This window comes from Bos indicus, chromosome 23 (assembly GCF_029378745.1).
Source record: "Bos indicus isolate NIAB-ARS_2022 breed Sahiwal x Tharparkar chromosome 23, NIAB-ARS_B.indTharparkar_mat_pri_1.0, whole genome shotgun sequence".
Lineage (NCBI taxonomy): Eukaryota > Metazoa > Chordata > Mammalia > Artiodactyla > Bovidae > Bos > Bos indicus.
This window is the reverse complement of record NC_091782.1, coordinates 29,088,496-29,113,100: the sequence shown is the minus strand read 5'-3', so window position 1 is coordinate 29,113,100 and position 24,605 is coordinate 29,088,496. Positions and strand designations below refer to the sequence as shown.

The following is a 24,605-nucleotide window of genomic DNA, read 5'->3' as shown; positions in this document are numbered from 1 at the left end:
GGTGCCTCTTGTTGTGGAGCACAGGCTATAGGGTGTGAGGTGTGAGGGCTTCAGTAGTTGTGGCACATGGGATCAGTAGTTGCAGCTCCCGGGCTCTAGAGCATAGGCTGAATAGTTGTGGAGCATGGGCCTAGTCACTCTGTGGCATGTGGGATCCTCCCAGTCTAGGGATGGAATTTGTGTCTCCTGCATTGGCAGGGGGATTCTTTACCACTGACTTACCAGGAAAACCCAGCAAATCATTTTTAAAGGCAAGCTGAAGGATGGGCTTCCCAGAGTGTGGGATCAGCTGCTGCCCGATTCTCTGACTGGTAGATGCTGTGGTAAGCGGGCAGTGTCATATTATCAATCTTTAGGTTTTGGGGCTACTGGGCTCAAGGTTGTCAAGCAATTACTTTCTTCCATTTTGGTAGGGTTTCTTCATCTGTAAAATAACTCAAGAATGTCCATCAGATATTATTTTTTTTCTTTTTTTTTTAATTTAATTTTTAAACTTAACATAATTGTATTAGTTTTGCCAAATATCAAAATGAATCCATCACAGGTATACATGTGCTCCCCATCCTGAACCCTCCTCCCTCCTCCCTCCCTATACCATCCCTCTGGGTCGTCCCAGTGCACCAGCCCCAAGCATCCAGTATCGTGCATTGAACCTGGACTGGCATCTCGTTTCATACATGATATTTTACATGTTTCAATGCCATTCTCCCAAATCATCCCACCCTCTCCCTCTCCCACAGAGTCCATAAGACTGTTCCATACATCAGTCTCTCTTTCGCTGTCTCATACACAGGGTCATTGTTATCATCTTTCTAAATTCCATATATATGCATTAGCACACTGTATTGGTGTTTTTCCTTCTGGCTTACTTCACTCTGTATAATAGTTTCATCCACCTCATTAGAACTGATTCAAATGAATTCTTTTTAATGGCTGAGTAATACTCCATTGTGTATATGTACCACAGCTTTCTTATCCATTCATCTGCTGATGGAGGAATGTCCATCAGATATTATTACCAAGATACTTCAGAGAGGAACTAAAGCACAGGACAGGGTCAGAGGTGTCTATTTGGAAGTCCCCGTAGTGTCCTGCTGCTGCTGCTAAGTCGCGTCAGTCGTGTCCGACTCTGTGCGACCCCATAGACGGCAGCCCACCAGGCTCCTCGGTCCATGGGATTCCCAGGCAAGAGTATTGGAGTGGGTTGCCATTGCCTTCTCTGTAGTGTCCTGCAGGGTTACGAAACTGAGATGGAGAAGGCTGTGACGGAGAAACTGAGGACAGAAAGTGGTGAAAGGAAATTTTGAGTGCAAAAGATGGTGAGAAGAAAACTGAGGGGAGAAGGCAGTGACGGAAAAACTGAAATGAAGGGGCTTGAGGAGAAATTATGAGGAGAGAAGGCTGTGAGGCAAAACTGTGACGGGAGAAAGCAGGAAGGGGGAAACTGAGGGGAGAAGGTGTTGAGGATGAAACTGAGAGGAGAGGGTGGTGTCAGGAAAATGAGAGGAGAAGGCGGTGAAGGGGAAACCGAGGAGACAAGGCGATGAGGGAAATAGGGTGAAGACGAGAAAGTGTGACGAGAAAGAAATCAAAGCTGGAAACTGAGAGGAGAGGTTAACGTCAGGGATAGTAAAGGGTGACGCAAGCCCCGCACAGGACGACGCAAGGTCGGCAAGGTGAGGAGGAGCCTGACGCAGAGGAGCCCGGCGAGGGGCCAGGTAGCAGCTGTAGTTGGGAACCCCAGAAAGAGCTCTACCCGGAGCTGCCGCAACCTGAGACTGTGGTTCCCCGCCGGTTTGTCCGAGCTCTGCTCCGTGCGATTAGGAGGATGCCTTCGGGATCTCGCTCCTTAGACCCACCACCGAAAAGAGCCTTGGCTTTGTAAAGGAATTCTCTGAAGGATCAGCCTCAGGAAGAGAGATTGCGCTCGCCTCTTCCAAAGAGCTAAGTTCCGTTCCCACCACTTTCCATCTCTCATGTACACTGGTATCTCACAGTTTGAAACCTGAACAAATGCAATGCGTTTTGACTTGTACTTTCTCCGAGAGCAGCAGGTATATGATCCGTTTGGCGGCTTTTTCTTTCTCCCGTCCTTCTTAAAATTTTATTGTTTTGAATTAAGATTTACAAGTAGTGGCAAAAATCGTGTGTCCAAAACAAAGAAGCAAACAAACCACCCCCCGCCCCTCAATTGCCGCTTCGACCCTACCACCCCTCACCCCTCGGCAAAGTAGCCTTCACCCATCTTTCCCCAGTGATAGCATCTTACATAATCATAGATTTTTCAAAATCAGGAAACCGACATTGGAATAGTATTATTAAGTAAAACTACAGAACTTGTTCAAATTTCACCAGTTTTTATATACTCTTTTTGAATCTATAGTATATGAAATTTTATCACATATACAAGTTTATGAAATTATCGCTGCTATCAGAATACAAAGTAGTTTTATCATTACAAAGACATTCCCTCAGTCTTTGTTGTTTTTTAGTTAGACCTTCCCCCAACTTTAACCCTAGACAACCACTGACTTGTTCTCAATTTGTCACTTCAAGAGTGTTATAAATAGAATCATACATGTATAACTATTTGAGATTCAAACAGCATAACACCATGGAGGGCCAACCAGATTAGTGTTTGGGTAGTAATTTGTTCCTTTTTTGATGGTTTATGGCATTTCCTTGTATGAGTATGCCACATTTTGCCATATACCATATACATTTGCTCATTGAAGGACCTTTGGATTGTTTCCTGCTTTAGCCTGTTAGAAATGAAGCTGCTATGAATATTCCTGTACAGTTTTTTTTTTGTGTGTGTGGACATTTAGCCTAGACATTTCTCTAGGCTAAATATCCAGAAGTATGATGGTGACTAGATTATATAGTCAGTGTAAGTTTTGCTTTATAAGAAACTGACAAGCTGTTTTCCAGAGTTGCTGTGTTATTTTACAGTCCCATAGCAACGTATAAAAGATGCAGTTGCTCTAATTGTTGTAACAGTTGGAATTAAAAGTACTTTTAAAATTTTAGCCAGTTTGTAGATCTCTAGTGCTACTTCATTATGTTTAAATTTGCATGTCTTAATGTCTGACGATGCTGAATATCTTTTCCTCTGTTTCCTCTTTGATGAAATGTCTATTCAAATCTTTTATTCAGTTTTTTTATGGGATTGTTTGTTTCCTTACTGTTGAATTTAGAGAGTTCTTGATACTTTCTGGAGATAAGTCATTTGTTCAGTCTGTGTTTTGCAAATATTTACTCCGAGTCTGTTTCTTGTATTTTTTCATCTTCTCATCAGGAAGTTTTTTTTTAACTTTTTATTTTGTATTGGAGTATAGCTTATTAACAATATTGTGATAGTTTCAGATGCATAGCAAAGCTACTCAGTCATACCCATACATGTATCTGTTCTCTCCCAAACTCCTCTCCCATCCAGGCTGCCACATAACATTAAGCAGAGTTCTCTCCTCAAGAAGTTTTGAAAATCAAAGTTTTGAATTTTGAAAGAGTCCAGTTTATCTAATTTTTCTTTTATGGATTGTTAACATGGCTTTTATGGCTCTTTTATGGATTGTTAGCATGGCTTTTATGTTGTATCTAAGTTGCAATATTTTTCCTCTTATATTTCCTTTTAACACTTTTAGTTTACATTTTAGATTTAGATTTATGATCAATTTTGATTTAATTAAAAAATAAAGTGTGAGATTTAAGTTGCAGCTAATTTTTTTTGTTTGGTAGAAGTCCAATTGTTTCAGTCATACCATTTATTGAAAATGCCATTTTGAAAGGATCCAAAATCGCCACTGAATTGCTCTTGATTCTTCTTCTGTGATCTCAGTTCTGTTGGTAACCCTATCCAGTGATTTTTCATTTTGGTTATTTTATTTTTTAGTTATAAAATTTTTATTTGCTTTTTCAATTACCAATCCCATGGATGACAAGTTTATATCTACAGTTCAGACATCTTTGAGATTCTTACCCCTTTATCAATTGCCTATTTGATATTTCCTTCTGAAAGGCACATCAAGCTCAATGTATACAAAATGGAAATATCTCCTAAATCTATCCATTTCTATCTCCACTAACACCACAAGGTTACCTTCATCTTTCATAGGATTGTAGTCACATCCGATTTGGTCTTCTCATACCACTTTGGCCCTTCTTCAAACTCTCATTCACTTGCAGTTAGAGTTATTTTTGGTTCAAAATGCAAATCTAATTATGTCTCACTAAAAACCTTTTTGTTGGTTTTCAATTGGTCAAAGATTAAAGACAAAATTTAACATGTCCTAAAAGGCTCTAAATAGTGTACCTTCTGGCCTGCTTCTCCAGCTTTGTTTTGAATTATCTTCGCTATTGGTTTTTGTGCTCTGGACACACAGGGCTTCTGTCAGTCCCTGTTACTGTGTGTGTGCTCATCAAGATGCCTTTGCAGTCCTATCCTACTCTTCTTTTTCCTCTGTTTCTAATGCTTCCTATTCCTCTTTTAGTTCTCAGTTTAAGCAGTACTTTGTTCTTTTTTAATAAGTCTCTTAAAATTAAAAAAAATTGAAGTATAATTGATTTACAATGTTGTGTTAGTTTCATGTACAGCAAAGTGATTCAGTTCTACATATATGTATATATATATATATATTCTTTTTCATATTCCATTATAGTTTATTACAAGATACTGAATATAGTTCCATGTGCTATACAGTAGAACCTTGTTTATTTTATGTATAGTAGCTTGTATTTGCTAATCCCAAACCCCAAATTTATCCCTCCCTGCCCCTTTCCGCTTTGATAACCACAAGTTTGTTTTCTCTGTCCCTGAGTCTATTTCTGTTTTGTATACAAGTTCATTTGTATCATATTTTAGATTCCACAAATGATATTTGTCTTTCTCTGTCAAGCAGTGCTTTATTAAGATTATGCCTTCCTTGACCTAGTTGACTTGGTAGAAATCTTCTATTACAGGTAATTTTAAGAATGATACTTATTAGAATTGCAATTTTACATGTTTTATTATTGGATTAATGTCTTTCTACTTGGAGTAAGTTTCCAAGAGGGCATGAATTACAGCTTGGCATGTAATAGGCATTTGATATGTTTGCTCAATGAGTCAATCAAAATGGAGTACTAAAGTATATAGTTGGAAATATAAGCTTGGATCTCACAGAATTAAAAAATGAACTCTACATTGGCCTTATAATGGTTATTGTAGAAAGTCTCTCAAATGCAGTATAATTATTATAGGGATAGTGCAAAGCCATTATTGATTACGTTTCAATGGTTCACAAACAATTTAGTATCTTTCTTTCTCTGGATTCCCCTTCTTCGATCATGGTGCCATCATCTTATCAGTTATCCAGTGTCAAAAAACCTGGGGTCCTCTTTGAGTTTATCCATGTCATATACATTCCGTTAGTTGTCAAAGTAAGTTCATTTCTTTTTCAAGATGATTCTCACATCTATTTCTTTCATTTTATCTCATCACTTCCAAATTAATTTAGGGTCTTATCTTTTTATGGCTATGTCACTACAATATGTGCTTCCCTGGTGGCTCAGTAGTAAAAAATCTTGCTACTCAGGTGGCAATAGTGGTAAAGAATCTGCCTGCCAATGCAGGAGACATGAGATGTGGGTTTGATCTCTGGGTTGGGAAGATCCCCTGGAAGAGGGCATGGCAACACACTCCCGTATTCTTGCCTGCAGAATCCCATGGACAGAGGAGCATGGGAGCTATAGTCCATGGGGCTGCAAAGAGTCAGTTATGACTAAAGCAACAGCATGCATGCATGCACCAATGCAGGAGATGTGGGTTTGATCCCTGGGTTGGGAATATTCCCTGGAGAAAGAATGGCAACCCATTCTTGCCTGGGAAATCCTATAGACAGAGGAGCCTGGCAGGCTACAGTCCATGACACCATGAAGAGTTGGGCACAACTTAGCAGCTAAACAGCAACAGCAACAACAGTCACTGCAGTAGTCTTCTACTGATCTCTCAGCCTCCTTTCTCTTGTCCAAACTACCAAATTACTCTTTCTGAAAGTCATCCCAGTTTATGTTGGTATTTCTGTTGCCTATCAAATAAATAAAAGCTCAAATCCCTCCAGAACCCTGGTTTTAAATTCCAACCTTATTTTCTTCTAATACCCTCAGTGTTTGCCAAATTTCAATCATTCAGATCTCACCATTTGTCATATTTTTTGCCATATCTAAGAAGATGTGTACTATTTTCTATTCAATATGTTTCCTTAAATTAATTTACCTTTTTACTGAGTCTCATCCTAATCTACAATTTCTTCAAACTCAAGGGCTTGATGTGTTTGATATACTTTTTTCCTAATTCTTATGATAAATATTAAATGTTATTATTACAATGTTTACTTGGGTACAACCTGAAGTCGTCTTATATGTTAGTGGTGGTCTGGGGACTACACTTTGGGGAGCTTTGCTATATAGAAATTCTCTACTCTACTCCCTGCCTATAGAATATATTTTTCATGTCTAATCTTATTTTTTTGTTGTTGTTGTTATTGTTATTGTTCCCTCACTTCCTTTCCCAAGTCAATTCAATGCCAAAATGTTGTGGCAGGCACTGAGGATGAAGATAATGGTAAGATACTGATTTTCCTTTTTCTTTCAAGGAGTTTATACTTTGTTAGAGGAATTAACTAATCCACGGGCCTCAAACAATATACAAATCCTACTTGTCTTTTTTGTGATGACCAGCTCAAATTTTACTGCCTATTAGAGTCCTTCATATATTACCTCTGTTCAAAGAGATTTTTCTCTCCTGAATTTTTCCTATTGTATTTGACTTTTTGAATCATGTTTTGATATTTGTCTTTTAATATTGTTTTAGTATTCTGATATCTATCTTATGATGAAGATATTCTTGTATTCCTCTATGGATATTGCATTTAGTAGAGACTAAACAGTTTTAAGCAATACCTAAATAAGGAAGTAATACCTAAGTACCTAAATAAGAAAATACCATACTTAGTTGAGAAAAAGAGCTTGACATTTCTTTATCAGGGTTTTATTTCAGAAAAACTGTGTTTTGTTGACAATTATACATAATGGATTTACATTTTGAAAAATTTACATTTGGAAGCTGAAGTTTGAAAGAGATCTAAAAAGATGAAATTTATGAAGGATCTTTTGCCAGGTTGCAAGCAAAGAAGCAGAAATTTTGTGGCTAAAGAAATGTGAGGAATCTATCATTTTAATTGATACTATAAAAGACTGGAAGCTAGTTTTGAAGTTGATAGTGTTGGAGTGAAATTACTCAATTCTGTTTGTTAGTTTATAAAATCTGGTGCTGTTTTTCTTCAATGTGACTTTTTATTGTCCTTTTTCTGTCTGGAACTTTTTCTTTGGTTTATATCCTTGTCCTCTTTGCTCATTTTTATTTTATCTCTTTTCTTCATAGACTCTCCTTTGATATTCTCGCTCTTTTTGTCCTCATCTCTCTTTATGTTCTTGTCTTTTATCTTGTCCTCATCTCCCTTCATGCCCTTGTCCTCTGTCTTTTCCTCATCCCCCTGCATGCCCTTGTCCTCTGTCTTTTCCTCGTCTCCCTTCATGCCCTTGTCCTCTGTCTTTTCCTCGTCTCCCTTCATGCCCTTGTCCTCTGTCTTTTCCTCATCCCCCTGCATGCCCTTGTCCTCTGTCTTTTCCTCGTCTCCCTTCATGCCCTTGTCCTCTGTCTTTTCCTCGTCTCCCTTCATGCCCTTGTCCTCTGTCTTTTTCTCGTCTCCCTTCATGCCCTTGTCCTCTGTCTTTTCCTCATCCCCCTTCATGCCCTTGTCCTCTGTCTTTTCCTCGTCTCCCTTCATGCCCTTGTCCTCTGTCTTTTCCTCATCCCCCTTCATGCCCTTGTCCTCTGTCTTTTCCTCATCTCCCTGCATGTCCTTGTCCTCTATCTTCTCCTCATCTCCCTTTGTATCCTTGACTTCTGTCTTGTCTTCATCTCCCTTCATGTCCTTGTTCTCTGTCTTTTCCTTGTCTCCCTTGTCCTCTGTCTTCTCCTCATCTTCCTTTATATCCTTGACTTTTATCTTATCTTCATCTCCCTTCATGTCCTTGTTTTTTGTCTTATCCTCATCTTCCTTCTTGTCTTTGTTCTTGTTGCTATCTTCATCTTCTTTCTTGTCCTGGTCCTTCCTGTCTTCATCTCCCTTCTTGTCTTTATTATCTGTGTCCTCATCTCCCTTCTTTTTCACATTCACCCTTCGTTCCCCAGTTTCACCTTTATCTTTTATACTATCTCCTTTCTTTGATTGGCCTTTTTCTGTTTTATTTTCCTTGTCCATAACCTCCCCAATACCTTTTCTTTTGTCATCTTTTACTCTCTTCCCTTCTTTACTCAGAGTTTTCTCAGGAAGCTTTTCAACTTTCACTCCAGGCTTCTGTATTTGTCCCTTTCCATAGTTTTCCTCAGGGCCACTTAAATCTCTTTCATGCTGGTATTTAGGACCACTTTGGCTATTTTGTTGTGGGACTACTTGAATTCTTAAATAAATATCCTGTTTTGGGGTAGTTTTTCTTGTTTCTCCAGTGCCACTTTTTACCTCTGTTTTTGAACATTTTCTCAAATTACCTGAAAATATAACATAGGATATAATAAAAGTACATAATTAACATCTTAAGTAATTTTGATCTTTTCATATCAAACATTTTTGCTTTGGGTTAAGCTTGAGTCATTAAATTTGCCTTCCCAATAATATAAAATTTGTGAAGCTGTACACACCCAAAGGGTTAGATAAGAGGTCCTTGAAATACAGTATCTTTTCAAGTATTGAATTGAGAAAAAGGAAAAATACAACACAAGAAATTGGTAATTGCTCAGTAGAATATAGCTAGAGTGTATGATTAAAATTAAAAGAGATGTAAACTTAAAAGGAGAACTTTTTCTGAGAAAATTATTATATAATATTTATGATTCCTTAAGAAAGCTCCATCTCCCTTTGAGTGATAACAATTGCTAAACTAGCATTTTGAAAGACTGTGAAGCTGGAACTTTCCTTAGCTCTCTCACAGATTTTCAAGGACTCTGCATTAAAAATGATTTAGAAATGATAGCATTACTTAAGGTAGGAAAACAACTGGTTCTTATAGTATATAAGCATATGACAAATACATTGAGATTACTACAGTGATTTTTTAATTTAAAAATATTTAACAGTTATATGTCAATAATATTGATTGATAAGATCATTTAAATGTTTACATAAATTCTATTTATAAAATCTCATAATTTTATAACAACCTCATATTAAATATTATTTTAAAATTTTAATTATTATAAATGCTATGATAAACCACCTAATAAATATATCTTTGAAAAGCTGTCCTTTTTTTCTTGGAAAACATTTCTGGAAATATAAATTCTTAGTCAAAGGGTGTGTACATTTTGTATTTTGAAACATTGCCAAATGTACTCTTAAAAAGTTAAACCTTAATGTCAGTAGGGCATAGAAACAGAAATTTGGCCAAACTCTAAAAACACTGTACTCTGTAAAACTTTTCAATCTTTTGCAAACTGATAGATTAAAATAAAAGAGCTCGTCTTTATCTGTATTTTTTAAATTAACTCATGGTTTTGGATCTTTAGCATTCTTTCTTGTATACCCAGCTCATTTATTTTTAGATTTCTCCATCTTTTTTATTTGTTTGATATGTTTTAGAAAACATTTTTTAGAACTTATCAAGAGACTATAAATGTTTGGCTTAAATAAACCAAAGAACTAATTTATTTACTTATTTTTTTATACTAATGCATATATATGGAATTTAGAAAGATGGTAACAATAACCCTGTATACGAGACAGCAAAAGAGACACTGATGTATAGAACAGTCTTTTGGACTCTGTGGGAGAGGGAGAGGGTGCGATGATTTGGGAGAATAGCATTGAAACATGTATAATATCATATATGAAATGAGTCGTCAGTCCAGGTTCAATGCACAATACTGGATGCTTGGGGCTGGTGCACTGGGACGACCCAGAGGGATGGTATGGGGAGGGAGGAGGGAGGAGGGTTCAGGATGGGGAACACATGTATACCTGTGGCGAATTCATTTTGATATATGGAAAAACCAATACAATATTGTAAAGTTAAAAAAAATTAGTCAAATAAAAATTAAGTATTATAAAAAAAAATAAACCAAAGAACTAATTTAGATTAAACTTATGGATCAATTACTGAGTCATTATTTAGACCATAAATTATTTTCCTGAGAAACGACAAACACTTTGAGTTATATTGAAATGTATCATAAGTTCATTATTACTACTTTAAGAATGGCTTTGGTTTTTGGGATTTTGTGAACCCTCAATTTGGTAGGCTTCAGGGACAGTTGGGTAGGGAGAGCTTTTTCTAATTTTTTTTCAATTCTTTGCTCTATCAAGAATTGAAAGCCTTCTTTTAACTGGTATTTGCAAATTTAAGTCCTTCCTTTCCTTTCTTTGCTCAGCTATGTCTATCTCTTTTATTCTCTGCTACCTCCTCATTTTTGTTTGAATCACTGAATACTGTTTTTCAAGATGAATGCCAATTTTTGTGATAAATAATTTTATCAATATATTTTCCCTTCATATTTATTTTCCTTTAAGTTATAAAGAGTTATTATTATTATTTTTTTTTTTTTTTGTTAAGTGGCACTAATTCCACAGCAAGAGAAAGGAAGAATTATGTGTTCTCCTCTTCTGCTTAAGTGGTAATACTAAGCTATTATGTTGTTCAAGACCAAGGTGTTTCTATATAAAGAAAATGGAAAGGGAAATTATTGATATAAGTACTTACTACAAACTTTTCTAAAGTTAAAAGTTGCTTTTTAATCTTTTATTCTTGAATATGGTATACAAATGTTGATAATCTTCTTTTCTTAAGAACATCAGTGGTCTAGATCCCAGGGCCATCAAATCCTCTATGATATTTGCTGGGGTTGGTAAAGAATCTGCTTGCAATGCAGAAGACCCCAGTTTGATTCCTGGGTTGGAAAGATTACCTGGAGAAGGGATAGGCTACCCACTCCAGTATTCTTGGGCTTTCCTTGTGGCTCAGCTGGTAAAGAATCTGTCTGCAGTGCAGGAGACCTGGGTTTGATCCCCTTTTTGGGAAGATCCCCTGGAGAAGGAAAAGGCTACCCAGTCCAGTATTCTGGCCTAGAGAATTCCATGGACAGTCCATGCATGAGTGACTTTCCCTTTCAACTTTAGTTTCAGTAGAGATAGACCTTAAGAGGGCTGGGAAGGAGACTACTGCTTCTCCTCAAGTGATTTCTTCCCTTCATTATCTTGTTGGGAATTAAAACCCAAAAAGCATTGTAACTGTTGTCTTACTTTAGACCACAGTTTCCTAAATTTATCAGTTAATTTCTTTCAATTTAATTTTTAACTTTCTTTTTAAAAACATTTAATTAAAACCAGGAGATACTTTATTTCCTGTTCTTTCATTTTATGATTTAAATATTTTACCTCCCCGAAATTCCTCCATAAACTGTGGGACTTCTGGGTGAAATGGAAAGAAAGGAGCCTGAGATAGGGGAGTCTGAAATGAGATAGACAGTCTGAATTGAAAGTAGACATTTTGTGAAAAATTCCCTGGATCCTGCAGGAGATTAATATATATTAGAATTGACAAATGCCAAGACACTTACTTGAGGGTGCTGAAGCTGCTCCTAAAAAACAAAACCAAAAATTATTTAGACAAAATCCAAAATATGTTTCAAAAATATAATATATTGTTTACTTTCATATTCTTCCAGAAAGAATGCTTTAAAATGGGACATTTGCAGGGCACTAAACCAACCCTGTTTGTTTTTAAAGCAATCTGGTAACTTTATGGATCTGGAGGAAGGATAGGAAAGATTGCACCTATGCCGCATTTCTCTGTGTGTTTTCACTGTTTTTCAACATTCAAATTTTCTCTCCCCTTTTAATTCTTTCAGTTTTCCTCATGTAATCTCCTTCTGCTCTCTTCCTTATCCTAGGGAATCTGTCTGTCCTTCCCATTTAAAATTTTTTTTTGAACTTGCGTCACAGAGTCAGTATATTGGTGACAAATTGGCTTAACACTTTTTCTATGAGCAATGTTATCACAAATCATATGGAATATCTTTTTTTCCATTAGTAAAGAATATCTACTTTAAAAATCATCAGTAATCTATCGTATTTCAGAGCAATTAGAAGTGCTTTGTAAGGGCTAGAAATGATAGCCCTTAAATATTATGGAAGACAGAAAAATACCCTGGGAAGAAAACAACAAAGGAGCCAATGAGTATCACTGATTCTTCCCAAAGAAAAATACTACCATTGGAGGTCCCTTTGTCTACACGTGTTGAATATAATTTATATTGATAATCTTCTGTTCCCCCTTCCTTCCTTCATTCCCTCAATGGTTCATTCAACAAATAGTTATTAACCATTCATCATGTTCAGGCACTGTGTCTGGCACAAGGGATCCCATTTTGATTGAGAACAACAGGTTCTCTGTCTTCTAGGAGCTTCTAGATGGAGCATCAGGCATAAGCTTTAGGATGTATGCAGAGATGTTTCACTTCTATTTAGGATAAAATTAAAATTCACAATGCAATAGTACCATTGAGTCCATAAATACATATTTTTATACCTTTAATTTACTGTTAGTTGAATAAACAAACATCAATAGGAAAACTAGAAGTATTTCAAAGGCATAAAAATGACAGAATTCTGGTCTTAGTTTAGAAATGGCCATGCACAGGCAGCTAAGTTTCCATTCTAAAATCAAATCCAGGATTATTTCATAAAGCAAAGCTCAGTTTGCTTTAGCACTCCTCAATAGGGAGTTGAAATTCAGGCCCTCCTAAATGTAAGCATTCATTTAAATTTTCTTCCTTCCATTTGTTTTCTCAGTGATTTATCTTTTCCTTTACTCTTTTCATAAAACACATTTAAATGGGAAATGTGCTTTATTTATTATTTTCAGGCTACTATAGATAACCATGTATGTGCTTCATGCTGAGTCGCTCAGTCATGTCTGACTCTTTGTGACCCCATGGACTGTATGGTGAGCCCCACCAGGCTCCTCTGCCCATGGAATTTTCCAGGCAAGAATAGTGGAGTGGGTTGTCATTTCCTACTCCATGGCATCTTCCTGACCCAGGGATAGAACCCTTGTCTCCTGTGTTTCCTGCATTGGCATGTGGATTCTTTACGACTGTGCCACCTGGTAGGAGAGATAAAATTTTAAATTCTGTATTCTTTTTTTTTTTTTTTCACACAGAAAACTAGAATTTGTAACCTGAAAATAATTTTCTTTTTGGTGCTTCCATTGCTTACAAAGAAAAAAATTTATTTATTTTTTTTTGTTTTTCCATTTGGAGAATGGTTTCTTAGGATAGTATTCCAAAGGGAGATTTTGCACACCTCTGCTGAACTCTTTAAGATCTTTGGCATATGCTTGCTAGGATATCCCACTTTAATTGTTTTCCCACAAACACTGAAACCTGTTTCTCTGTCAAAACCCACCCTCTTTCTAATGAGAGAGGCTTTGAATGTGAAGTGATCATCTAATCATACAAGTGGCTGGCCTCTGAACCCTGTTACTGCATTGCTTTCAGACTTATTTTTTTCTAAAGTGCAATTCTGATTATGCATTCTTTGAAAACTTCTAATATACAAACTTCTCATATCCAAAACTTCATAAAGTCCTTCATAACTGAGCCCGACATACTTCTCCAGTCTCCTTTCCTCCTGATGTCAACACTTCCTGATTCTTCTCTGGATCCAGCATGGAATTCTGGATTCTTCTCTGGACCCAACATGGAATCAGAGGGAGATAAAGTTGAGAGAAAAGTTGAGGATGTTGGGTTTATTAAATTTCAGTGAATGTTTCTCTCCCTGAGATAGACTTAGAGCAAGACATTGCCTGACTTCTATAAAATATATATCTTATCTCAGTCACATCCCAGATGCTTTTCTCCAACTGGCCTTCACTTCATCTTTTATTAAACTGCTTTATTATTTACAGAAACCAGGGCTTCTCAGAGTTATTAACAAAGTTCTCTATATTTATGATCTGATACTTTGAAATCTGATTTCAGAGTAAACTTGTGTGGTGACTACTGCTTCACTGCTGAAGTAAATCACCCAAGGTTCCTCAACTCTTAATTATATTTGAACCTTGGCCACTTTGCTCCAAAACCCTTGCCTCTAAACTCTGTTGTGTTGTTACCACCCTTCTCCCCAACTCCACATTGACTCCTTTGACACTGTAATCCTAGACTTCCAAATCTCTTTATTGAACTTTATTTTCTTGACGTATTTCCTATATGTATAGGAAATATACATATAGGATTTTTTATTTCTGTATTCCTCCCCTTTTCTCCACTTTGTTGTTGTTCCACTGTTTGACATTCTTTCAAACCAGAAAGGATCGTTAATCTGTCTTCAGTCATAGACCAAGAAGGTGACAGCTATATTCTGGGAATCCAGAGTTGACTCCACATCATTTTACCTCTTTCTAAAATTTATAGACAAATGCAAAGACTATAATATTCCTTCTTTTATAAAATAAATATTTACAGTCTACCATGTTGGAGACAATATGTATTAGGTACCGGAGATAGAGGTGCTATTCCTGTACATTTAGACTTAATCGTTAAGAAAATAAAATCAGTCACATTAAAAGATACATAGTTTTATCAGTGTGGTAGATATTTGGACTAAAGCAGCATTCAGTCTCTCTAAGGTATCAAAAACCTTTAGGAACTACTGAGCTTTTCTTTTATGGAAGACAGCTTGGTATGCTGGGAGACCTTAAGAAGCCTGTACTCTGCAGAGGAAAATCATCATCAATAGATAGATTAAAATCCTAAATGGGAAAGACAAAGCTGTAGATTTAATAAAAGAAAATAAATAAAAGATCACTTCCAATGGTCTTGGATGTAGGGAAGGCCTTCTTAGTATCTCCAAAGCACATGATGTGAAAAGCAAATGTATTTAACTACATCAAAAGTGTTTCTGTTTAACCAAAAACAGTATAGACAAGGTTCACGGACATATGGCAGATTGAGAAAAGATGTTTTCAAGACAAAGAAGTCATGAAGAATTAGTATCCACTTTATCAAAAGACGCTTGACAAATAACAAGAAAGAGATGGGAACCCAAATGGCAAAATGGTCAAAATATATGAATAGGAAAAAAAAATATGAATAGGAAAAGGAAAACTTGAATGGCTGGTAAGTATATAAATATATATGTGAACTCAACAGTAGGCATTGAAAAGCAAAATAAAATAGCAAGAAACTTTCTTGCATCAACCAGAATGGAAAGACTAGAGAGATAAAAACAAGTGCTCTCCAGCATAGTAGGTGAAGGGAACATAGTCTTAAGAGCTGCGGAGACTGTAGATTATTACAATAGTTCTGAAAAGCAATCTAGGAGTGAAATAATCTGTATGTCTTACCTATCAGCAATACTACTCCAGGTTTACCTTCTAGATATATAATTCACAAATTATAAAGAGAACATGCTCTAGTTCTTTGATCTAGATCACTGATGGGGACTTTGCCATTAGTCACAAAGGGATGGATAAGTACACTGTGGGTCCACTGTGGTGGATGCATACTAGTTAGTGAACAGTATGCAGTAATTAGAAGTTATGATCTGGTATTTTGAAATCTGATTTCAGAGTAAGCTTATGTGGTGACTCCTGTTTCACTGCTGAAGTAGTTAGAAGCAACTAATGATTCCAAGGATCAGATCAGATCAGTCACTCAGTCGTGTCCGACTCTTTGTGACCCCATGAATCCAGCACGCCAGGACTCCCTGTCTATCACCAACTCCCGGAGTTCACTGAGACTCACGTCCATCGAGTCAGTGATGCCATCCAGCCATCTCATCCTCTGTTGTCCCCTTCTCCTCTTGCCCCCCAGTCCCTCCCAGCATCAGAGTCTTTTCCAATGAGTCACCTCTTCACATGAGGTGGCCAAAGTACTGGAGTTTCACCTTTAGCATCACTCCTTCCAAAGAAATCCCAGGGCTGATCTCCTTCAGAATGGACTGGTTGGATCTCCTTGCAGTCCAAGGGACTCTCAGGAGTCTTCTCCAACACCACAGTTCAAAAGCATCAATTCTTCAGCGCTCAGCCTTCTTCACAGTCGAACTCTCACATCCATACATGACCACAGGAAAAACCATAGCCTTGACTAGACGGACCTTTGTTGGCAAAGTAATGTCTCTGCTTTTGAATATGCTATCTAGGTTGGTCATAACTTTCCTTCCAAGGAGTAAGCGTCTTTTAATTTCATGGCTGCAGTCACCATCTGCAGTGATTTTGGAGCCCCCCAAAATCAAGTTTGACACTGTTTCCACTGTTTCCCCATCTATTTCCCATGAAGTGATGGGACTGGATGCCATGATCTTCGTTTTCTGAATGTTGAGCTTTAAGTCCACTTTTTCACTCTCCTCTTTCACTTTCATCAAGAGGCTTTTGAGTTCCTCTTCACTTTCTGCCATAAGGGTGGTGTCATCTGCATATCTGAGGTTATTGATATTTCTCCCGGCAATCTTGATTCCAGCTTGTGTTTCTTCCAGTCCAGTGTTTCTCATGATGTTCTCTACGTATAAGTCAAATACACAGGGTGACAAGAGACAGCCTTGACGAGCTCCTTTTCCTATTTGGAACCAGTCTGTCGTTCCATGTCCAGTTCGAACTGTTGCTTCCTGACCTGCATACAGACTTCTCAAGAGGCAGGTCAGGTGGTCTGGTATTCCCATGTCTTTCAGAATTTTCCACAGTTTATTGTGATCCACACAGTCAAAGGCTTTGGCATAGTCAATAAAGCAGAAATAGATGTTTTTCTGGAACTCTTGCTTTTTCCATGATCCAGCAGATGTTGGCAATTTGATCTCTGGTTCCTCTGCCTTTTCTAAAACCAGCTTGAACATCAGGAAGTTCATGGTTCACATATTGCTGAAGCCTGGCTTGGAGAATTTTGAGCATTACTTTACTAGCGTGTGAGATGAGTGCAATTGTGTGGTAGTTTGAGCATTCTTTGGCATTGCCTTTCTTTGGATTGGAATGAAAACTGACCTTTTCCAGTCCTGTGGCCACTGCTGAGTTTTCCAAATTTGCTGGCATATTGAGTGCAGCACTTTCACAGCATCATCTTTCAGGATTTGAAATAGCTCAACTGGAATTCCATCACCTCCACTAGCTTTGTTCGTAGTGATGCTTTCTAAGGCCCACTTGACTTCACATTCCAGGATGTCTGGCTCTAGGTCAGTGATCACACCATCGTGATTATCTGGGACATGAAGATCTTTTTTGTACAGTTCTTCTGTGTATTCTTGCCATCTCTTCTTAATATCTTCTGCTCCTGTTAGGTCCATACCATTTCTGTCCTTTATCAAGCTCATTTTGCATGAAATGTTCTTTGGTATCTCTGATTTTCTTGAAGAGATCTCTAGTCTTTCCCATTCTGTTGTTTTCCTCTATTTCTTTGCATTGATCGCTGAAGAAGGCTTTCTTATCTCTTCTTGCTATTCTTTGGAACTCTTCATTCAGATGTTTATGTCTTTCCTTTTCTCCTTTGCTTTTCACTTCTCTTCTTTTGACAGCTATTTGTAAGGTCTCCCCAGACAGCCATTTTGCTTTTTTGCACTTCTTTTCCATGGGGATGGTCTTGATCCCTGTCTCCTGTACAATGTCACGAACCTCATTCCATTGTTCATCAGGCACTCTATCTATCAGATCTAGGCCCTTAAATCTATTTCTCACTTCCACTGTATAATCATAAGGGATTTGATTTAGGTCATACCTGAATGGTCTAGTGGTTTTCCCTACTTTCTTCAATTTCAGTCTGAATTTGGCAATAAGGAGTTCATGGTCTGAGCCACAGTCAGCTCCTGGTCTTGTTTTTGCTGACTGTATAGAGCTTCTCCATCTTTGGCTGCAAAGAATATAATCAATCTGATTTCGGTGTTGACCATCTGGTGATGTCCATGTGTAGAGTCTTCTCTTGTGTTATTGGAAGAGGGTGTTTGCTATGACCAGTGCATTTTCTTGGGAAAACTCTATTAGTCTTTGCCCTGCTTCATTCCATATTCCAAGGCCAAATTTGCTTGTTACTCCAGGTGTTTCTTGACTTCCTACTTTTGCATTCCAGTCCCCTATAATGAAAAGGACATCTTTTTTGGGTGTTAGTTCTAAAAGGCCTTGTAGGTCTTCATAGAACTGTTCAACTTCAGCTTCTTCAGCATTACTGGTTGGGGCATAGACTTGAATTATTGTGATATTGAATGGTTTGCCTTGGAAACGAACAGAGATCATTCTGTCATTTTTGAGATTGCATCCAAGTACTGCATTTCGGACTCTTTTGTTGACCATGATGGTCACTCCATTTCTTCTGAGGAATTCCTGCCAGCAGTAATCTATTCCAAGGATAGATTTTGAACATAAAGTGAGAGCAGAGGGGGAGGAGCTAAGATGGTGGAGGAGTAGGATGGGGAGACCACTTTCTCCCCTACAAATTCATCAAAAGAACATTTAAACGCCGAGTAAATTCCACAGAACAACTTCTGAATGCTGGCAGAGGACATCAGGCACCCAGAGAAGCAACCCATTGTCTTTGAAAGGGGGTAGGAAAAAATATAAAAGACAAAAAAAGAGACAAAAGAAGGACGGATGGAGCTATGTCCTGGGAAGGGAGTCTTAAAAAGAGAGAAGTTTCCAAATACCAGGAAACACTCTCACTGCCGAGTCTGTGCCGAGCCTTGGAAGCACAGACGGTTACATAACAGGGAGGAAAAATAAACAAACAATTAAAACCCACAGATTATGAGCCCAACGGTAATTCCTTCAGCGGAGAAGCAGCGCAGACGCCTGCACCCGCCACTAGCAAGTGGGGGCTGGGCAGGGAGGTGCGGGCTGCATCGCTTAGAGTAAGGATCTGGCCTGAATGCCCCGAGCACTATCTGAGTGACTAATTTGGGCTAGCAAACCAGACTGTGGGATAACTACCAGGCGAAAAGCCAGCCCTAAGCTAAGACACTGCCAGGCCTGCTCATGAAACAAAGGACTGAACAGAGATAGCTAGCTGCAGACCATCCCCCTCCGGTGACAGGCAGCCAGAGCTGGAAGGGGGCAATCGCAGCCCCAGAGAGACATTATCTACAAAACTGTAAGCAGGCTTCTTTGCTAACTAAGACTTCTTGGGGTTCTGGACAGTCAACATCCGCTTGAGAAGGTGCACCGGTTGTATACCCAGAAAACCAAGTGGCAGGGAGGCAATAAGTCGCAGCAACAGCGCTCGCCAAACACCTCATCACCTGAGCTGCTTGGACCTGGGAAGGGCACAAAACGCAGGCCCAACCGAGTCTCCGCCTCTGGGGACTACCTGAGTGCTTGAACCTGAGCGGCTTAGACCTGGGAGGTGCAGGCAGCCCAGGGCTGGCCTCGGATGGTTCCCAGTGGAGCAACCTAGAGCCTGAGCAGTGTGGGCAGGGAGGCTACACGTACTGTGAGTGGGGGCAGGCCCAGTGTGGCTGAGGCACTGCGAGCACATGCCAGTGTTATTTGTTTGCAGCGTCCCTCCCTTCCCACAGCGCGATTGAACAAGTGAGCCTAAAAAAAAAAAAAAAGTGTCCACCACCGCCCCCTTTGTATCAGGGCGGAAATCAGACACTGAAGAGACCAGCAAACAGAAGAAGCTATAACAGAGGGAACCGCCTTGGAAGCGACAGGTGCAATAGATTAAAACCCTGTCGTTAGTACCAACTACATAGGAAGGGGCCTATAGATCTTGAGAAATATAAGCCGGACCAAGGAACTAGCCAAAAATGAACTGACCCCACAATACCCACAACAACACCAGAGAAAGTCCTAGATATATTTTTACGATCATTCTTTCTTTCTTTTTCTTTTTTAATTAAAAAAAAATTTTTAAGTCCTCTATTACTCCTTTAATTTTCACTTTTATAACCTATTATTACTTTGCAAAAAAAGACTATTTTTTTTAAAAAAGCAAACTTCATATATATATATATATTTTATAATTTTTGTGACCTTGTTTTTTTTTTTTCTTTTTCTCTTTATTTTTTTCCTTCTTTTCTTTAACATTGTATTTTTGAAATTCCAAACTCTACTCTAGATTTTTTAATTTTAGCTTTTTAGTATTTGTTATCAATTTTGTACCTATATTTTCTTTATAATTTTTGTGACTTTGTTTTTTTTTTTTTTCTCTTTCTTTTTCCTCTTCTTTTCTTTAACATTGTATTTTTGAAATTCAAAACTCTACTCTAGATTTTTAACTTTTGCTTTTTGGTATTTGTTATCACTTTTGTATCTATATTTTCTTTATAATTTTTGTAAGTTTTTTCTCTCTCTTTCTTTTCCTTCTTCTTTTCTTTAACATTGTATTTTTGAAATTCCAAATGCTACTCTAGATTTTTAATTTTTGCTTTTAGGTACTTGTTACCAATTTTGTACCTTTAAGAACCCAATCTTCAGTACCCATTTTTTACTTGGGAGTGAGATTACTGGCTTGACTGCTCTCTCCCTCTTTGGACTCTCCTTTTTCTCCACCAGGTTGCCTGTGTCTCCTCCCTAACTCCTCTCTACTCTACCCAACTCTATGAATTTCTGTGTGTTCCAGACGGTGGAGAACACCTAGGGAACTGATTACTGGCTGGATCTGTTTCTCTCCTTTTCATTCCCTCCTTTTATCCTCCTGGCCACCTCTGTCTCCTTCCTCCCTCTTCTCTTCTCTGTATAACTGTGTGAACATCTCTGAGCGGTCCAGTTGTGGAGTGCACATAAGGAAGTGATTACTGGCTAGCCCACTCTCTCCTCTATTGATTCCACCTCATCTCATTCGGGTCACCTTTAACTCCCTCCTCCCTCTTCTCTTCTCCATGTAACCCTGTGAACCTCTCTGGGTAACCCTCACAGTGGAGAAACTTTTCATCTTTAACCTAGATGTTTTATCAACGGTGCTGTATAGAAGGATAAGTTTTGAGACTACTGTAAAAATAAGACCGATAACTGGAAGCAGGAGGCTTAAGTCCAAACCCTGACTCCAGGGAACTCCTGACTCCAGGGAACATTAATTGACAGGAGCTCATCAAACGCCTCCATACCTACACTGAAACCAAGCATCACACAAGGGCCAACAAGTTCCAGGGCAAGACATACCACACATTCTCCAGCAACACAGGAACACAGCCCTGAGCTCCAAGATACAGGCTTCCCAAAGTTACTACAAAACCATAGACATCTCATAACTCATTACTGGACACTTCATTGCACTCCAGAGAGAAGAAATACAGCTCCACCCACCAGAACACCGACACAAGCTTCCCTAACCAAGAAACCTTGACGAGCCACCTGTACAAACCCACACACAGTGAGGAAACGCCACAATAAAGAGAACTCCACAAACTGCCAGAATACAGAAGGACACCACAAACTCAGCAATATAAACAAGATGAAGAGACAGAGGAATACCCAGCAGGTAAAGGAACAAGATAAATGCCCACCAAACCAAACAAAAGAGGAAGAGATAGGGAACCTACCTGATAAAGAATTCTGAATAATGATAGTGAAATTGATCCAAAATCTTGAAACCAAAATGGAATCACAGATAAATAGCCTGGAGACAAGGATTGAGAAGATGCAAGAAAGGTTTAACAAAGACCTAGAAGAAATAAAAGAGTCAATATATAATGAATAATGCAATAAATGAGATCAAAAACACTCTGGAGGCAACAAATAGTAGAATAACAGAGGCAGAAGATAGGATTAGTGAATTAGAAGATAGAATGGTAGAAATAAATGAATCAGAGAGGAAAAAAGAAAAACAAATTAAAAGAAATGAGGACAATCTCAGAGACCTCCAGGACAATATTAAATGCTACAACATTCGAATCATTGGAGTCCCAGAATAAGAAGACAAAAAGAAAGACCATGAGAAAATACTTGAGGAGATAATAGTTGAAAACTTCCCTAAAATGGGGAAGGAAATAATCACTCAAGTCCAAGAAACCCAGAGAGTCCCAAACAGGATAAACCCAAGGCGAAACACCCCAAGACACATATTAATCAAATTAACAAAGATCAAACACAAAGAACAAATATTAAAGGCAGCAAGGGAAAAACAACAAATAACACACAAGGGAATTCCCATAAGGATAACAGCTGATCTTTCAATAGAAACTCTTCAAGCCAGGCGGGAATGGCAAGACATACTTAAAGTGATGAAAGAAAATAACCTACAGCCCAGATTATTGTACCCAGCAAGGATCTCATTCAAATATGAAGGAGAAATCAAAAGCTTTACAGAGAAGCAAAAGCTGAGAGAATTCAGCACCACCAAACCAGCTCTCCAACAAATACTAAAGGATATTCTCTAGACAGGAAACACAAAAAGGGTGTATAAATTCGAACCCAAAACAATAAAATAAATGGCAACGGAATCATACTTATCAATAATTACCTTAAATGTAAATGGGTTGAATGCCCCAACCAAAAGACAAAGACTGGCTGAATGGATACAAAAACAAGACCCCTACATATGTTGTCTACAAGAGACCCACCTCAAAACAGGGGACACATACAGACTGAAAGTGAAGGGCTGGAAAAAGATTTTCCATGCAAATAGGGACCAAAAGAAAGCAGGAGTAGCAATATCCATATCAGATACAATAGATTTTAAAACAAAGGCTGTGAAAAGAGACAAAGAAGGTCACTACATAACGATCAAAGGATCAATCCAAGAAGAAGATCTAACAATTATAAATATATATGCACCCAACATAGGAGCACCACAATATGTAAGACAAATGCTAACAAGTATGAAAGGAGAAATTAACAATAACACAATAATAGTGGGAGACTTTAATACCCCACTCACACCTATGGATAGATCAACTAAACAGAAAATTAACAAGGAAACACAAACTTTAAATGATACAAGAGACCTGTTAGACCTAATTGATATCTATAGGACATTTCATCCCAAAACAATGAATTTCACCTTTTTCTCAAGCGCACATGGAACCTTCTCCAGGATAGATCACATCCTGGGCCATAAATATAGCCTTGGTAAATTCAAAAAAAATGAAATCATTCCAAGCATCTTTTCTGACCACAATGCAGTAAGATTAGATCTCAATTACAGGAGAAAAACTATTAAAAATGCCAACATATGGAGGCTGAACAACATGCTGCTGAATAACCAGCAAATCACAGAAGAAATCAAAAAAGAAATCAAAATTTGCCTAGAAACGAATGAAAATGAAAAGACAACAACCCAAAACCTGTGAGACACTGTAAAAGCAGTCCTAAGGGGAAAGTTCATAGCAATACAGGCATATCTCAAGAAACAAGAAAAAAGTCAAATAAATAACCTAACTCTTCAACTAAAGCAACTAGAAAAGGAAGAAATGAAGAACCCCAGGGTTAGTAGAAGGAAAGAAATCTTAAAAATTAGGGCAGAAATAAGTGCAAAAGAAACAAAAGAGACCATAGCAAAAATCAACAAAGCCAAAAGCTGGTTCTGTGAAAGGATAAATAAAATTGACAAACCATTAGCCAGACTCATCAAGAAACAAAGGGAGAAAAATCAAATCCATAAAATTAGAAATGAAAATGGAGAGATCACAACAGACAACACAGAAATACAAAGGATCATAAGAGACTACTATCAGCAATTGTATGCCAATAAAATGGACAACGTGGAAGAAATGGACAAATTCTTAGAAAAGTACAACTTTCCAAAACCAGACCAGGAAGAAATAGAAAATCTTAACAGACCCATCACAAGCACGGAAATTGAAACTGTAATCAGAAATCTTCCAGCAAATAAAAGCCCAGGTCCAGACGGCTTCACAGCTAAATTCTACCAAAAATTTAGGGAAGAGCTAACACCTATCTTACTCAAACTCTTCCAGAAAATTGCAGAGGAAGGTAAACTTCCAAACTCATTCTATGAGGCCACCATCACCCTAATACCAAAACCTGACAAAGATGCCACAAAAAAAGAAAACTACAGGCCAATATCACTGATGAACATAGATGCAAAAATTCTTAACAAAATTCTAGCAATCAGAATCCAACAACACATTAAAAAGATCATACACCATGACCATGTGAGCTTTATCCCAGGGATGCAAGGATTCTTCAATATCTGCAAATCAATCAATGTAATACACCACATTAACAAATTGCAAAACAAAAACCATATGATTATCTCAATAGATGCGGAGAAAGCCCTTGACAAAATTCAACATCCATTTATGATAAAAACTCTCCAGAAAGCAGGAATAGAAGGAACATACCTCAACATAATAAAAGCTATATATGTGAAACCCACAGCAAACATTATCCTCAACGGTGAAAAATTGAAAGCATTTCCTCTAAAGTCAGGAACAAGACAAGGGTGCCCACTTTCACCATTACTATTCAACATAGTTTTGGAAGTTTTGGCCACAGCAATCAGAGCAGAAAAAGAAATAAAAGGAATCCAGATTGGAAAAGAAGAAGTAAAACTCTCACTGTTTGCAGATGACATGATCCTCTACATAGAAAACCCTAAAGACTCCTTTAGAAAATTACTAGAACTAATCAGTGAA

At 37.9% G+C, this 24,605-nt stretch overlaps 1 protein-coding gene across 1 annotated transcript in view; it reads right to left on the bottom strand.

Moving 5' to 3' along the window:
* Positions 1–7,319: 7,319 nt before the first annotated feature.
* Positions 7,320–24,605, bottom strand: part of LOC139178833 (cylicin-2-like) — an 84,564-nt gene continuing 67,278 nt past the window's right edge. The window contains exons 7-9 of the mRNA XM_070777619.1: positions 11,651–11,671; positions 11,469–11,541; positions 7,320–8,590 (exon numbers count right to left, since the gene is read on the bottom strand). Coding sequence (XP_070633720.1) covers positions 7,320–8,590; positions 11,469–11,541; positions 11,651–11,671 — 1,365 coding nt within the window. The remainder of the gene's footprint in view (positions 8,591–11,468; positions 11,542–11,650; positions 11,672–24,605) is intronic.